General features: G+C 35.6%; 1 protein-coding gene across 1 annotated transcript; it reads right to left on the reverse strand.

Annotated features, from left to right (window-relative positions):
* Nucleotides 1-8,900: 8,900 nt before the first annotated feature.
* LOC123819384 (NKG2-A/NKG2-B type II integral membrane protein-like) lies at nucleotides 8,901-16,158 on the reverse strand. The gene is made up of 5 exons (XM_045839707.1): nucleotides 15,972-16,158; nucleotides 15,517-15,612; nucleotides 14,225-14,284; nucleotides 13,567-13,718; nucleotides 8,901-8,999 (listed from the first exon to the last, which is right to left on the reverse strand). The coding sequence occupies exons 1-5, from the start codon at nucleotides 16,156-16,158 to the stop codon at nucleotides 8,928-8,930; spliced, it is 567 nt and encodes a 188-aa protein (XP_045695663.1). The 3' UTR covers nucleotides 8,901-8,927.
* Nucleotides 16,159-16,387: the final 229 nt, after the last annotated feature.

Consider the following 16,387-nt stretch of genomic DNA (forward strand, 5'->3'; position numbering starts at 1 on the left):
AAAATAAGTGTCTCTAAAGGAGAAAACATTAAACAACATTGTACTATAATGCAATGAAAGAGATTGAAATATGAAATTGCTACTCATTCTGTTATTCATTAATTCATCCTCCAATCATAAATAGCTGTCTGTATTTTAATAGAAATATTGGTTGTAAATGACAAGAGCCAAAATATAACTGTGTAGGATGAATACAAAAGTAATTTCAAAAAATTTAACCTAATCAAAATGGGGGATGGCAAAAAAAGTAGCTTTGAAAACACAAGTGAAATGACACATGAATCTCAGAAGAAATTAAACATTAAATGTGACTCATCTAGTATCTATCAAATGGAATTATTTTCATCCTTCTCATGTTGTATCATGAAAAGAGGAAATGTTTATCTATTATCCCTGGTGAGTTACAATTGTATAAGTACCATGTCATCCAGCAATCCCACTTCTGGGTATATATCCAAAGGGACACACTTATTATGAAGTGTCTGAATTCTCAGGTTCTTTGAAGCCTGTTCACCATAACCAAGGTGTAAAAGCAACCTAAGTGTGTTTAATGGATGAATGGATTAAAGTTATACACACACTTACACACCCAATGAAATATTATTCAGCTAGGAGAAAAATAAATTTTTCTCACTGATGACCAGGATGAACCTGAAGGCATTTTGCTGAGTGAAATAAGTGAGACAAAGAAAGACTAATGCTGCATGGTGTCATTTATATGTGAAATTTAAAAATAACAAACTCAGAGAGTAATTGTTGTCAGGGGCTGAGAGTAAGAATACAAGGAGAAGTTGATAAAGTGTTCAAACTTTCACTTGGAAGAAGAAGAAGCCTCTTCCAAGGATCTAATGAAGATCTAATGTATCACATGGTGGCTACAGCCGATAACACTGTATCACATAATTGAAGTTCACTCAGACATGGATCTGAAATGTTCTTACCAAAGGGGAAAAAGGTAATAAATAAACACAGATTGTAAAACTTTCAATTGATACACAACCCTGCTGTATATGAGAAGTTCTAAAAGTAAATTCTAAAAACTGGCAGTTACAAAATTGTCATGCAGATGTAAAGGTTAGGAAACATGGTCAATAATATTCAAATAATCACACAGAGTGCTGGGTGGGGACTAGACTTATTCAGGGATCACTTCATAAGTTATATAAGGGTCTGACCACTATGCTGTAACCTGAAACTACTCTCCAATGTTATTGGATGTCATCTGTAATTGAAAAATAAAAATTAAAGTAAAATTGCATCTGCAAAATTAAAAAGACATTCTGTAATATGGTCTGATCTCATTGTATAGGTGCAAATTTTAGAAAGCCCCATGAACAACATTATTACTTATTACATTTTAGACTCTGAAAATAATTTAAGTCAGAAAATCATGGGATGAAATGTGTGGACTTTAAACGATGTAATTCATTCACCCAAAAGAACTGAAAAGCCAATGCACTTTCCTAAGGCTGTGATATGTTTCTGCATTTGGGTAAAAAATAAAAAATAAAAATAAAAATAAAAAAAGGAGGTTCCAGATGTTTTTCTATTTTGGGAAGAGAAGGCAAATTATTTAAAGTTCTAAGCTCATTTTTGGGGAAATCTGTTTTTAAATTTACTTAACGGATGAAATGAAGAAATGTCTTTATAGCATCAAAAACTTTATTTACATTACAGATTGGGAGAGAGAAACCATCATCTGATTGATGCTTTTACTCTGTAAGCAATTAGCTTAGCTGTGTGTATTAGTCTAAAATGAGTTATCTGGGAAATACCCACCCAAAAGAAAATTATGCAGTCTCAGGTATGACATATGTTGCCATTCTTTTTGTAAGTATTTTTTCTCTGCTTTTCACTGTGTCTCTAAATTGTCAACATCAGTAAATGTTATAGGGTAGGGAAAACATGGACTAATACTCAGAAACCGAATGGGCAAAAGATCACCATGTGGTCTGGTAACTCTACTTCTTTTGTAAGGTCTTATTTATTTATTTTTAGAAAGAGGGGAGGGGAAAGGGAGAGGGAAAGAAACATAATGTCTGGTTGCCTGTCACACCCCCTCTACTGCTACTGGGGACCTGACCCACAACCCAGGCATGCGGTCCTGATTGGAAATCAAACCAGGGACCCTTTGCTTCACAGGCTGCCACTCAATCCACTTAGCCATATCGGCCACCACATCATCTCTCCACTTGGTATGTGATTAGTACAAAAATATCTTTTAAACAGATTGTATCATTGCCAGGTGCTGAATGTTATGAGGAAACTGTGGAAAGTGTAGTTGGTCATATTAAGTGGGGGGATAAAACAGACACATTGTAAACTGTACAAATGTAGCTCTCAGTCTTTGAAAATGAGGTATATTAAACATAGGATTTACCTTCAAATAAATTCAAATTTTGATAATTTCTGTTTTTCATTGTTGTCCAATTACAGTTGTCCCAATCCCCCCACCACCACTGGTCTCTCCTGCCCCACCTACCCCTGCTTCCACAGTTAATTTCCATGCTGTTGTTGATGCCCAGGGGTCCTTCCTAAACATTCCTTCAATAGACACTTCTCCTCTTTCCCCCACTATGTTCCTCTCTCGTCCCCTCTGGTCACTGTCAGTTTGTTCACTATCTCCATGTCTCTAGTACTATTCTACTCATTTGTTTTGTTCATTAGGTACTGCTTATCAGTGAGATCATATGGTATTTCTCTTTCACAGACTGGCTTTTTCCACGTAGCATAATATTTTGCAGTTCCATCCATGCAGTGATGAAGGGTAGGAGTTCCTTCTTTTTTCTGCTATGTAATATTCCATTGTGTAAATGTACCACTGTTTTTTGATCCACTTATTGACTGATGAGCACTTAGGCTGTTTCCAGCTCTTCCTTATAGTAAATTGTGCTGCTGTGAACATAGGGGTGGATAAGTTTTTTTGAACAGGTGACTCTGGATTCCTACAGTATATTCCCACCAGTGGAATTGCTGGGTCAAAGCCAGTTCCATTTTTTTAGTTTTTTAACAGCAATTAATATGTGAAAAGGGGACAACAAGATACAATGCAGTAGACAGCCCCATCAATAAATGGTGATGGGAGAACAGGACTGGTACATGTAAGAAAATAAAACTAGACCACACACTTATACCATATACAAGAATAAAATCAAAATGAATGAAAGACAAATATAAGTCATGACACCCTAAAAGTCCTAGAGGAAATCAGATGCAGGAGAATTTCAGGTATCCCATGTAGCCATACTTTTGTCAATACATCTCCTAGTGCAAGGGAAAAGAAGTAAAAATAAACACATCAGACTACATCAAACTAGAAAACTGCATGGGTAAATAAACCATCATCAAAATGAAAAGGGAACTGACTTTGTAGGAGAACACGTTTTCCAATGACACATCAGACAAGGGTTTGATCTCCAAAGTATATAAATAACTGAAATGAATCAAAATCATAAAGACAAACTACCCAGTTAAAAATGGGCAGAAGAGCTGAAATGATACTTCTCCAAGGAGGATACACTAATGGCCCACAGACACATGAAAATGCTCAATATGACAGCCATGAGAGAGATGCATATTGAAACTATATTGAAATGTCACCTCACAACTGTCATACAGCCATCAGCAGTAAATCAGCAAATAACAAGTCCTGGTGAGGATGTGGAGAAAAGGGAGCCCTTGTGCACTTTTGGTGGGAATGCTGACTGGGGCACTCACTGTGGAAGGCAGTGCAACATTTCCTCATAAATCTAAACATGTCTTATATTTTAAAGTGCTAAGAATGTTGAAAGACTTGAAATGTCATGGAGACATGGATTCTCAGTGGACTGTTGGTTCTGATTTTATCACAGGATATTTTCTCCTCTCTCTTCTGAGAGTCTTCACATCAGACTCCCAATGTTCAATAAGCACATGGTTGGAAATGAGTTTTTAGAAACAACAAACAGTATACACTCTCCAGTTACAATGACACTCAGATAAAAGATTTAGACATTAGGAGGTTGGGTGTGGATCAGTGGATTGAGCACCAGCCTATGAACCAAAGGGTCTCTGGTTCAATTCCCAGTCAGGGCACATGCCTGGGTTGCAGGGCCATGTCCCCAGGGTGGGGTGTATGAGAGGCAACCACACATTGATGTTTATTTCCCTGTCTTTCTCCCCCTTTCCCCCTCTCTAAAAATAAATAAAATAAAAAAGATTTGGACATTAACCTGCTTATTTTAGTCATTTTCTAGTGTTTCATCCCCACACCTTCCAACCCCTGAATTAATGTCCGCAACAGGACAAGAATGTGACCTTCTGTAATAGGGTCTTTGCAAATGGAAACAAGTTAAGATAAGGTCATATTGGTGTAAGAAGTCCCTTAATTAATACATATGATATGCTATAAGAAGAGGGACATTTGGACACAGAGACAGACGCACAGGATGAGAACAGTGATATGACAGAGGCAGAGACTGGAGTAAGATGTCTAGAAGCCAAGGGATGCCAAGGACTGAGGGCTCCACCCAACAGTGAGAGAAATGCATGGTCCTGAGTCTCCCCTGCATCTTCACAGAGAAGATAGTCCTGCCAACCCCTTGATCTCAGAGGTTAAGCTTCCAACTGTGGCAGATGAAATACTGTTGGTGCAAGCCAGAAAAAATTAAAATACATTAGGAGAAGACTGATGGGCAGGGACAATGGGGAGGGAATAGATCTCAGGGTGGGAAGGCAGGGCAGGAGAGGGCAACAGGGAAAATGTTGGGAGAACTGCAATTGAACAAGAATAAAAATTAAAATAATAAAAACTAAAATAGAAATAAAACATATCATGTTTGGAGGTGTAAGTGTTGTATGAAAACATTTTGAACAATGTTAGAATAACTGGGAATGTCATCTGGGAGAAAACTGCAGTATCATTGGGTTCCACTGGGGATGTAATATTTACATGAAGACGTGAAGTTGGTCTAAAAACCAGCAACGTTGGTAAATTCACCTCTAATCATCACAGTATGCAAGAGATATGGTCTCAAATACATTGTCCATTCTCAGAGCTTGTTATTTATTTCTCTTTTTTTATTTATACTGAACATCTGTGAGGGCAGAGCATTTCAGACAGACTCTGCAATCTCTGTGATGCTGGTGTCAGACTCACACTGTGTCAGAGAAGCAGCTGTTGAGATGAATGGGGCTTTCACCATAAACACAAAAGTCACCATTTTCCCAAGAGCACCCAAAGAAGTGTGACAATTTTTTTTTTGGAAATATTGTTGTTGATCAACTAATTTCCTATTCAGACTTATTCTCCTGATCATTGGGTGTGGTGAGTTCTCCACAAAAGCTTAATGATTTCTATTTGCTTCCCTCTATTGACAAGAGGTACTTTAAATTTGAGAAATTATTTATATCATTGAATGATGACTCTCTATATTTCCAAATTGATTGTGTTAAAATACAGGACACATACCTTACAGTACTGAAGTAAATTGAGGACCAATGTGGTCTGCAGTGGGTGTGGATATGTCATACTCTGACCTCTGGGATTTCCACAACCCCCACAGGGGTCACTGCTCCTGGGACACTACTCCCGTCTGCACATCTTTCTATGGCTGTTATTGTAGATTACATTGTTTGTCAGCGAATCTACATTTCTTCTCTCTGACCACTATGAGAAGAGTATACTTTGCTGAAAAATAACAAGGCTGACCACATGACTAGTTTGGTTAATAAAATGTTTGTGAAAGTAACAGTTTATGAGTTCAGAGCACAGGCATTAAGAAGCACATTTCTGCTATTTCTGTGGGGAGTGGCTAATTGTTGCTCTGAGAAGGTCACATGTCAGGTAGCCCACTGTTCAGAGAATAAAAGATATAAAAAGCTCTGAACTGAATCTGTGGTCTGTAGCTAAACCCATACATGCTCAGCCTATATCACCTAAAAACCAACCAAACCACACATGGATAAATGAGAAAAATAGAGTAAAATTAATGTTTGTTTGCAAATGCCAGTACAACTGGGTTTTTTGTAATACAATGCCAGATATTAGATACGATTCAATACACATATCACAATGAATTAAAGTTTGAATGTTCACATATTTCCTTTATATGAACATAATGAATAAATATAGAGAGTATAAACACTATATATTCAAACACATCAATATAGGAAACTATTAATTCATTTTAGACATGATAAACAAATATAGGATCTCTCTCATTTGTAATTGAATTATAGTAAAACTACCACTTAATGATGTCAAATTAATAAATTTCTTCCCACATTCTGTCAATAAGTACTATTTAACTCACATGGACATGTTATCCTTTTAAGGTTTATATCTCCTTTTTAACTTTGTAGTTATTTCTTTCAAAGTAGGTTTCTAAGCATAGTAACTCAGAATGTCAAAAGGGAAAAACAAATAGCTTAATAAAACAATGTACCTTCAAAAATAACTAAAATCAAGTAGAGGAAAAAAACAGGTATGTAAGAGATACCAAAGAACACTAATTATTTCCCAATGAAACTACTAGTCTCTACCCAAAAAATGACTACAATCATTGAGAATGATGCAGTAAATAGATTCAGAAGATACTTGTGTTGCTTGTGTTGTCCAAGCAAGTGGATTATAGTCACATGGCTTTCCTTATAGAAACCTTGGGGTTGTTGCATAGTAACAGCGAGTGGCAGTTAGAAATTTAGTTCTCTCTGCTCCAAATCTACACATATTGCCCTTTCTGAGATCATGGCAGCAGATCCTACAACCTCTTCTCCAGTCAGCTGGCTTGATGCTTTGTCAGTGGAGGGCACTGGGAGAAAGGACTCCTCTTCCTGGTTTCATGCTGTTTTCTCTCCTTTGGCTCCAGTGCTGTGGCTGGTATCTGCATGCATGCAGGAAGTTCTTGTAATATTCACCCTCCAGCAAGATTTTGTGACTGTTTACAGCAAGAGCTCCCCTTCTGCAACCTGGGCCTGATGACCCTTTGTCAGAGAGGTCATCCTACTTGCCGATCACACTGTGAGATCCATCAGCCTGCAGACTGTGAGCTTCTCTCTCCTAGAGCCATTCAGTGAACATCATGTCTGCCACAGAGCCTTCTGTACTGACATGAGTCTGCAACCCATTGCTGAGGAGATAGCTTTGGGTCATATATGATTCTTCCTTTTGGTAATCTTCTTTGATTAACTTTTGGTATATTTTGTAATTTTCTTCAACCCCTCTCTGAAGGCTGTCCGCCTAAAATACTTAATAATTCTTTAAATCATCCCTGGTTTCTCTCCCCTGACTCAACTGCCTTATACACCTTGTTATCCTGATATGTTCAGTCCCCATTTTCAACATTCAAAGGCTGGGGAAAATTATATTGAAGGTGTGTGTACAATTATTCATGTTAATTTAGACTTAGAAGTAACAGTGCTTGATATTACAATTCATGATTTATACTTGATATATTTTAATTAATAACAAGATTTTTAAATGTTTAATATGCACCTGGATATAGACTTTGAAAGGTTAACAAAAATATAGATATCAAAACAACTCTGTAATACCAGGGATGAAGCGTCAGATAAAGTATGGACTTAAGTGACTACCATGTGTCAGCACAGACTAATTCTCAGTGACAAACGTCCCACTCTGCTGAGTGATGCTGATAGTGGGGATGCTCTGCATGCAGGGGAACATGGGAAATGTCAGCACCTTCCTTTTACTTTTGTGCTGAAAACCAAAACTGATCTCAAAATAATTCTTAAAACTTAGTTTTACAAAAATAATTGCAGCATTCTTGAAGAAACTAGAAATGTGTTCTTTAGGGATGGTGAGAGTAACATTATACCAAATTTAGGTGAGCTAATGTGACTGGTGCTTACAAATATATGTTTTGTTTTCTAGACAGGATTCAGAATAGAAGTTGTGTGTTTCAAAAATTCCAAAATACACAATTCTTGTCCAACTCTGAAGTTTTTGCAAATCTGAAATGCAGAGATAATAAATCATTAATCTGAGGCTACATAACTTAATATTTAAATAAACAAATATTTATAGTATTATTTGCATAGTAAATTTGAATATTTCTTAACATTTTTTCTAAGAAACAATTAAATTTTCCTTCACATACTTGTTCAATCATTGTCTTTTGTTTCTGAGATTAAGTCATGATTGAAAGCATGAGGGAATAATATATATGAGTTCTAAAGAAACTTACAGTTCAGAAGAGAGATTTGTGCCAATTGTCCACCCCCCAAGAATTAGTATTATTTGTCTGGAACAGTCCAGTCCATGGATATATTTTTGAAAACGTTCAAAAACTTCTATGATAAAAGAAATTTTATGAGAAATTACATAAAATTAATTTGTATTTGCAAAACAAAAATGTGGGCTCACAGTTAGAGGGGGAGGTGATAGCTAACTAAACTGCACAGCCCTCCAAAATCTGATGACACTAGTGAATAAGCAATCAACCACACCCTGCCATCCACGATTTCTTGGTCACCCCACCCAGCTGTCTGAGCATATCCAACACCCAAAGATCACAGGACCTTGTGTGAAAAAATTAAGGACTCTGAATCAATGTGGAACACCCGAAGAATCACCTCATTTGAGGCAACAGCTGCAGCAGAACTAATGATATTCTAAACCACTGGCCAAAGAGACAAGTAAGTCCATGAAACAGTCCATATCTCCTCTTACCACCCTCAGTGAACAGCCTGAAAGGAAAAATACAGGTTACTTCTCAGTGGCTGAAATCACAACATCACTGTCTAACTCCCCAAAGGTGAGCAGCTGAGAAACGGAGTGTTCTGCATGAGTGGGGAGCCTGCTCCAGAGCATCTGGTGGAACTCCTGAGGAGAGCTCAAAAAAAAAGGAATCTTGTGTTCTGGAAAAGCCAAACTCACCCTCAAGGTCAGGTGCAGGGTGGGGGAGTTACAGAGGATGACCTCCACCTTATTCATGAAAGAGTCTTCTCTTAGGCAACTGGAAGCTGATATTATGGATATTAATAAACTTTTCAAAAGTCTGGGAATGATAATTCATGAAAAAAAAGAGGTGTGATCACATTAGAAGCTACGTTGGAAATGCAAGGGTGCATGTGCAAGAAGCCCACCAGCAACCATCAAGGGTATCAGAATATGAGAAAGAGAACCCTGCATGTTTGTGAGATGCACAAGACTTTTAAGAAAACTACAAATCTATGACTGCATTAGCATGGGAGAATAAAACAAAAGTCTAAACCTTTATATTTTATTTTATTTATTTTTAAAGATTCAACTTATTTAATTTTAGAGAGAGAGGAAGAGAGGGAGAAAGAAATGGAAACAACAATTGGTTGCCTGTCCTATGCTGGATCCCTGACCAATCCTGCAACAACACAGGCAGGTGCCCTGACTGGGAATCAAACCAGTGACATTTCCCTTTACAGAATAATGTCCAACCAAGTGAGCCACACCAGTCAGGACAAACTTTATATTCTAAATGACTGTATTAAGCATTATAATGCTTTTGCTTGTGGTTTGATTTGTACATTGAGTATTTGAATGCAGGTTTTAATATTAGACAATGAGAATGATTTTGGACAAAATAAATTGGCCTTAGAAAATATGTGACAATGATAATTTCAGAGAACTTGTTTTGAAAACAACTTTAAAAATGTTTTTCTTTACTGTTCACATTCAATATTGTTTTGGACCCCTGTTTGCCTTGAGAGGTGACCACCCCCATGGATCTGGGGCCCATCTGACACCATGCATATTTGTTAGAATATTCTTGACTATATTCTCCATGTTGTGCTTTGCATTGTTGTGACTGATTTTTATAACTGGCAATTTACAAAAGACCTTTTTGATAAAAGTTTCAAAATTCACAAGCTTTTAGCTACTCTTAATTTACTTACATAGGTAGCTCTTTTTACCATTCTTCATTAGAAAAATAGATGTATGCCCATTAACTAACTTCCCTTTTTAAATCAATGCTATTGTTTGTTAATTTATTTTTATTGATGAAAGACAGAGAGAGAGAGCAACCAGTTAGTCGGTCCACTTAGTGTGGCATTCCTTGGGAGCTTCCTGTGTGCATGCATAATGGGGCATCAACCAGCATGCTGTGTGTAGTTTGATGATGCTCTAACCAGCTGACCTACCAAGATTGGGGCTATATCAATGTTGTTTTAAGGTTTGAATCAGAATACAGAAAGGGAATTATATAGGTTACAGTTTGTATTTTATAGTGTTCTTACATAGCAGTTTCAAAAAAAAATAGGTAATGCTGTATATGCAATCTATGAGACCTCAACTGGAATCAAATTAAATACTAAGTAACTAAATTGTATATTTGCAATGTAAATAAAGCTGATTTAAAAAATGAAAAACCAAATACAGTTTTTTTCTAGATTAGAGTGATTCAATTTATAATATACTTTTATATATTGGACACATTTAGAAAATGTATTAGCACGATTAAGTGAAGGGACAAGCATAACAATTTTATAACTCTGAAACTTGATCAAAGAGTAAAAAATACCAGGAGCAGTTATTATTGGAAAAAGCAGCTAGATGTTCCAGTAAAAATAGAGCAAATTTGTATTCTTCGTGTCTAAGACTCCCCCAATACCCATCTCAATTCGTGTGTAAGAGGTGTAATTCTCACTGTTTGGGGAACACTGAGACATCACTGGTGTTGCCACGGGGGGAGTCTGATTACTTTGGAAGTGGTGATTAAACTGCCCACTCTATTTTCATGTCAAAGTGCTGAACTCACTAGGTTAAAAGTGAGGAAGACCATCCTTTTTCTAGTCTGTGTCAGCTGTAAACAGGAAGGTACTCAATATGAGAGCACAGTACAAGAGGTGATATTAACTATCTACACCTAATTGATTGGTGGGAAAAATATTTGCACTGTGTAGAAGAAACAAAGATGATCCAGTAAAAAACATAATCCAAAATTGATTCGAGAACTGTTTTTAAATTATGAGTACTACCTTACAAACACACACACACACACACACACACACACACACATACACACACACTACACACAGAAGTTCACCAAATAGCAGAGGGTGGAGCCATACTGACTTGAGGTATTTGAATATATTTTTAAAAATCCTTGGTTGTCAAGTAAGCTATGCAGGCCCAAGGGAAATCCCAGTAATTGAGCCTAAAAATAAAATTATAACAAGAATTTCAAAAACTCAGCACACTTCAAAAGAGATGATTCTACAGTAATAGTTTACTGAAGTTACAAAAGTATAAATCTAATAAGCATGTAGGAGGGTCTATGTTTATTGAAAATGTGGACTTACCCAAACTTTAAAACCATGCAAACAAACTAAAAAATACCTTCCATAGTCAGAGTGATAAATCAGCCATACAAAATAAGTTTTGCTGGGATAAGATATTGGGTTTTTTATACAAATATTTAATACTAGTTATTATAAAGATATACGTACCTAAAATGTATTTTAAAAACTATGTTCAAATAACTCTATGGCAATATGATGGCAGTGATGGAACAATTAGGGAAATAAAAACTGTATGGATGAATCAAACAAAATTATCAGTTGAAAAATCATTATGTACATTACAAAGTTCAATATATTTATATAAATATTGACATGTAGAAGAAAGAATTGATGAAATAAAGATGGAGTGACAGAAATAATTAATTCCTGAAGGAAGGGAGAATGAGATAGAAAAACTAAGGGAACCTCGGAGACCTTTATAGAACTTTATCAGTAAAACCTACTTAGGTGTAATTATTGCCTGTGAACAAAAAGAAAGACAAAAGAAGAGAGAAAAACAATTTTTGAGACACAATGAATGATCATCTTCTTAAATTTTATGTTAAAATACATAGACTGATGTATATAAAGTTGTTATGTAGAAAAGATCATCTGCCATAAATTATGCTGTATCAACTGGGTAATGATGCAGAAAAGTGAGAACTACACCTCTACCACACAGCATAACAAACACAGCATCTTAGAAATGTTCATTCTCAAAGTATTATAAACCTAAAACTAAAAGCCCATCAATAAAGAGGAAAATAAACCATACAGAGTAATGCAATAGATTACCTCCATGAACTTTGGCTAACCTGTGAAATATGTCCAAAATAATCACCAATGTCCAAAATGAGATATTAGACTATGGTAACATTAATAAATCCTGGTCATTAAAACCTTCAATATAGAGCCCTGGCTGGCGTAGTGAGTGGATTGAGTGCGGGCTGCAAACCAAAGTGTCGCAGGTTCGATTCCCAGCCAGGGTACATGCCTGGGTTGCAGGCTATAACCACCAGCAACCACACATTGATGTTTCTCTCTCTCTTAATCTCCCCCCTTCCCTCTCTAAAAATAAAATAAATTTTAAAAATCTAAAAAAAAAACAAAAAAACCCCTCCAATATGAGAAGAAAAATGTAATGAATAATCCAGAAAGCCATTTGCATCTCAGAAATTCAAAAAGGAGTTATATCCAAAATATCATTACTTCTAAGAAGGAAAATAACAGGTAACATACAGGAGAAATGGTCAAGAAACATGAATGGGCACTTCTCATTCTCACAGTACAGAAATTCATAATGAACGGTGCTCTGAAAGATGTGTTCACTTGATCCGTATAAGGAAAATACCTATGGAAGTCATAATGATGCTTTTATATAAAGATCAGAACTGATGGCACTAAAATTTCTGGTAGTACTAAACTTTGGATCATGAAACTATTGAATATAATGTGTATTTATGCAACAAGCTAGAAAGTGCAGGGATAATTTACATACACATGTATTTTTAACCCTGCAATTTCATTCTAATGCAAAAAGGCAATACATTTTAATTATACACATATACCATCAGAATAACTACATTTATAAATTATTATTATATTTTGCAAACATAACATCTAGAGTATATCAATTTATATATTATATGTACTATTATGTATAAATTATTTTAAATATATGTTATTTGGAAAAAGAAATACAGAATGATTTTTAAGAAATAATTATTCATAGCAACCACATATTAAAAATATCTCTATTCTGAGTAGAATAGATTAAAGAATGCCAAGTATATAAAATATAGCAGTGAAAATGAACAAACTTCATGTACATTCAATTATATGGATTAATTTATAAAATATCATGAGTGAGTTAGTGGACACATGTAAAATACAAAATGAATGATTCTAATTACATAAAATTCAAAATTAAGCACAAATAATTTGTGATATAAAATCTCTGAATAGAGGTTAAGTGAGGAGAGAGGAGAAGTTATGAGAGAGTGCACAGGAGCGGGCTGGAAACAACTATTTCATGACCAATTGCAGTCTGTAACACACACAATCACATCTATACTGTCCATGATGCATGGTACAACTAAGTAGCAAAGTTTACTTTAGGAAAAAAAGTTATTTATAGAAGCCTGATTGTCTGTGAAAATCAAGAACTGCAATGTTATAGAGTCAAACAATAAAATACTAACAATCCTTACAATAAATTAGATATATACAAAAATATGAATGAACTCCACTGAAATATAAAATAAAATACCCTTTCAAATAAAATGTTGGAAACATTAAAAATCTTACCATCTCTTCTTCATTATCTATATAGAGTAGGTCAGAGCTCTTAGAAGCACAGGCCATCAAACTCTCATTCCATGTTTTTTTTTCAGTGCTGATGTAATAGCAGTTGTTGGAGTACATTAACCACTCTGCTGGACATCGGCCACAATAGTATGCTGAGGTAAGATTATGTATTGTAATCCAAGAACAATGTGAATTTAAAAATGAAAATTAATTTTCAGTATTTGCATAGGTAGAGACAAATTAGTGCACAGTTTATGTATAGACCATCACAGACTGGCATATTAAAGGGTATTACACTCATACAGACTCACACACACAGAGAAGGGTCAGCCCCTTACTCCCTAATTTATGTGCCCATATTAAGCAAACACAGAATGAAAATATCTACTTTCTATATGTCTTGAATGTCAATGAAAGAAACCACATTTTTAGAAACCAAAATTTCTTTCAACCAACTGGCAACAGTATGATGAATTTAAATGAATATTTCTTCATATTTTTGCACAAGAAATATACTTCTATACTCATTTTATGTACATTTATTGCCCAGTATTATAATTTGCCTTTCCCCACCAAAAAACTAACCTATAAATATTGACGGTGTTAGAGACAAGGTAGGAGCTGTATTGATATCAGAACATAGAAAATAATTAGGTACCTTTCTGGTTAACTATTGTCTGGTTCCCTGCCTGGTTCTCTGCTGTACCTGTCTGGCTCCCTGTTAAAATAATATATAATTTATATTATGTACAGGAAAGAAGAATTATTCTGCACCAGTATTACATTAGCTAGAAAAAGAAGTAATTATTTTTTAAAAGTAATGTTGATCTACCTAAATCGTAATACTTCTGTTTCTTTGAAATGCAGTATGTTGTAAAGGATTAAAATGACCAGGAATATAATTGATTTCACCAAGAAAAATTAATGAAGTTATGCTAATTTGGGAGAAAATATTTCAAAAGCCATGAGAACCAAACTTCACCAACTCTTACACTATTTGGATTAATCAATATGAAGAATTTATTTGTATATCTCAATAAGGTGTCCTAAAACAGGCCTTGAATTATAACACAAGAGCATATATGGATATATGGGATGTATATATGTATATATATATAACTTTTTTGAATTATTTATTTATTATTTATTTATTTACTGTTCAAGTACAATTGTCTCCATTTTTACCCCATTTATGCCCCCCATCCCACCCATCTCCCCCTGCCACCCTCAAACATACTCCCTTTGGCTTTGTCCATGTGTCTTTTATATATGTTCCTCGATGAGCCTTCCCCCATTTGCTGCATTATCCCTCTCCCTTCTCCCCTCTGGTTACTATCAGTTTGTTCTTTAATTCAATGTTTCTGATTGTATTTTGCTTGTTTGTTTGTTTTGTCCATTAGGTCCATTTCTAGGTGAGATAATATAGTCTTTGTCTTTAATGTCCTGGCTTGTTTCTCTTATCATAATGCTCTCCAGATCCACCCATGCTGTCACGAAGGGTAGGAACTCTTTCTTTCTTTCTGCTGCATAGTGTTCCATAGTGTAAATGTACCATAGTTTTTTGATCCACTCATTTACTGGTGGTCTTAGGTTGCTTCCAGCACTTGGCTATTGTAAATTGTGTTGCTATTAACAATTGGGAAAATATATTTGCCAATGATACCTCAGACAAAGGTTTGATCTCCAAAGTATATATAAAGAACACACACGACTCCATTTCAGGATGACACACAACCCAATTAAAAAATGGCCAAAAGACTTAAATAAACTACTTTGTAAAATAATGCAGATGTTTATACCTTGGACAAATTCAGAATAACAATTTTCCATTTAGTCTAAAGGCATACTTTAAAAGATATTATTAGAGTTCTATAATATTATGAAGTGTTTGGAGGCACTAATTACCACAAAACTGAAGAGTTTCACATAAACTTACAGTAATTTACTTACAGTGAATAACAGTTGTTGTTACCACAGTGGTCATCAGGACAAGGCAGATGACTCCTAGAATCCCAGCAATGAGCTTCTCTGGAGGTGACAAGGATGCTGCAGGGAGGGAAATGGAAACACTGAGAAAGGAGGGATGGAGACAATTGTTTAGACAGTTCACACACAGACAGTCATATCCATAAACTTGGACCCCAAATCCATATCTACCATCATAATCTTCCTCTCCATGTATCAATGCATTTTTACTAAATATAATGCTCCAGGAGTACTGGTCATAAACTACAATTGACAACAATATCTGAATAAAATTAGTCCTCAGCTTTCATCTGAGAATACCACATTTTAACTTCAAGTCCTGATCCTTAAGATGAAAAAATATGTGAGCTTATCCCCTACACCTCTGCATCCAGCTGCACATTCCAGAGCAGTTATACTGTGTCTATTGAATGTGTTACCTTTGTAGTGGCCATTTTTGTCACTCCCTCGAAGATCCTGAGAAGCATTTTGAAGATTTAATTCTGCATAGGTTAGTTCCTGCTTAGTTCCTGGAATGGAGTCTTTAGTGCCCTTAGGTTTCATGTGCTGCCTGTTTCCATCCTTAACCTGATTCAGTTCTGCATAAGTTACTCTTTGGTCACTCATCTCTGCAGCTGAGTGGTGGCTGAGACTGAGCTCTACACCATGTGTGCTTACAAATAAATGACACACACACTGAAGAGATCCCTCAGTGATACTGGGCGGGTAGAAGCTGAAATTCAGCCTCATTTCCCAGTTAAGAACCTGATGTTGTGCTTATAGATTTCTTAAATCTTTAAAGAAGTGCCTCATGGTAGATACAATATCTAAGATATTCTACATTGGACAATATATT

The sequence above is a fragment of the Phyllostomus hastatus genome, unplaced genomic scaffold (genome assembly GCF_019186645.2).
Source record: "Phyllostomus hastatus isolate PE091 unplaced genomic scaffold, TTU_PhHast_1.1 phas_contig_308, whole genome shotgun sequence".
Classification (NCBI taxonomy): Eukaryota; Metazoa; Chordata; class Mammalia; order Chiroptera; family Phyllostomidae; genus Phyllostomus; species Phyllostomus hastatus.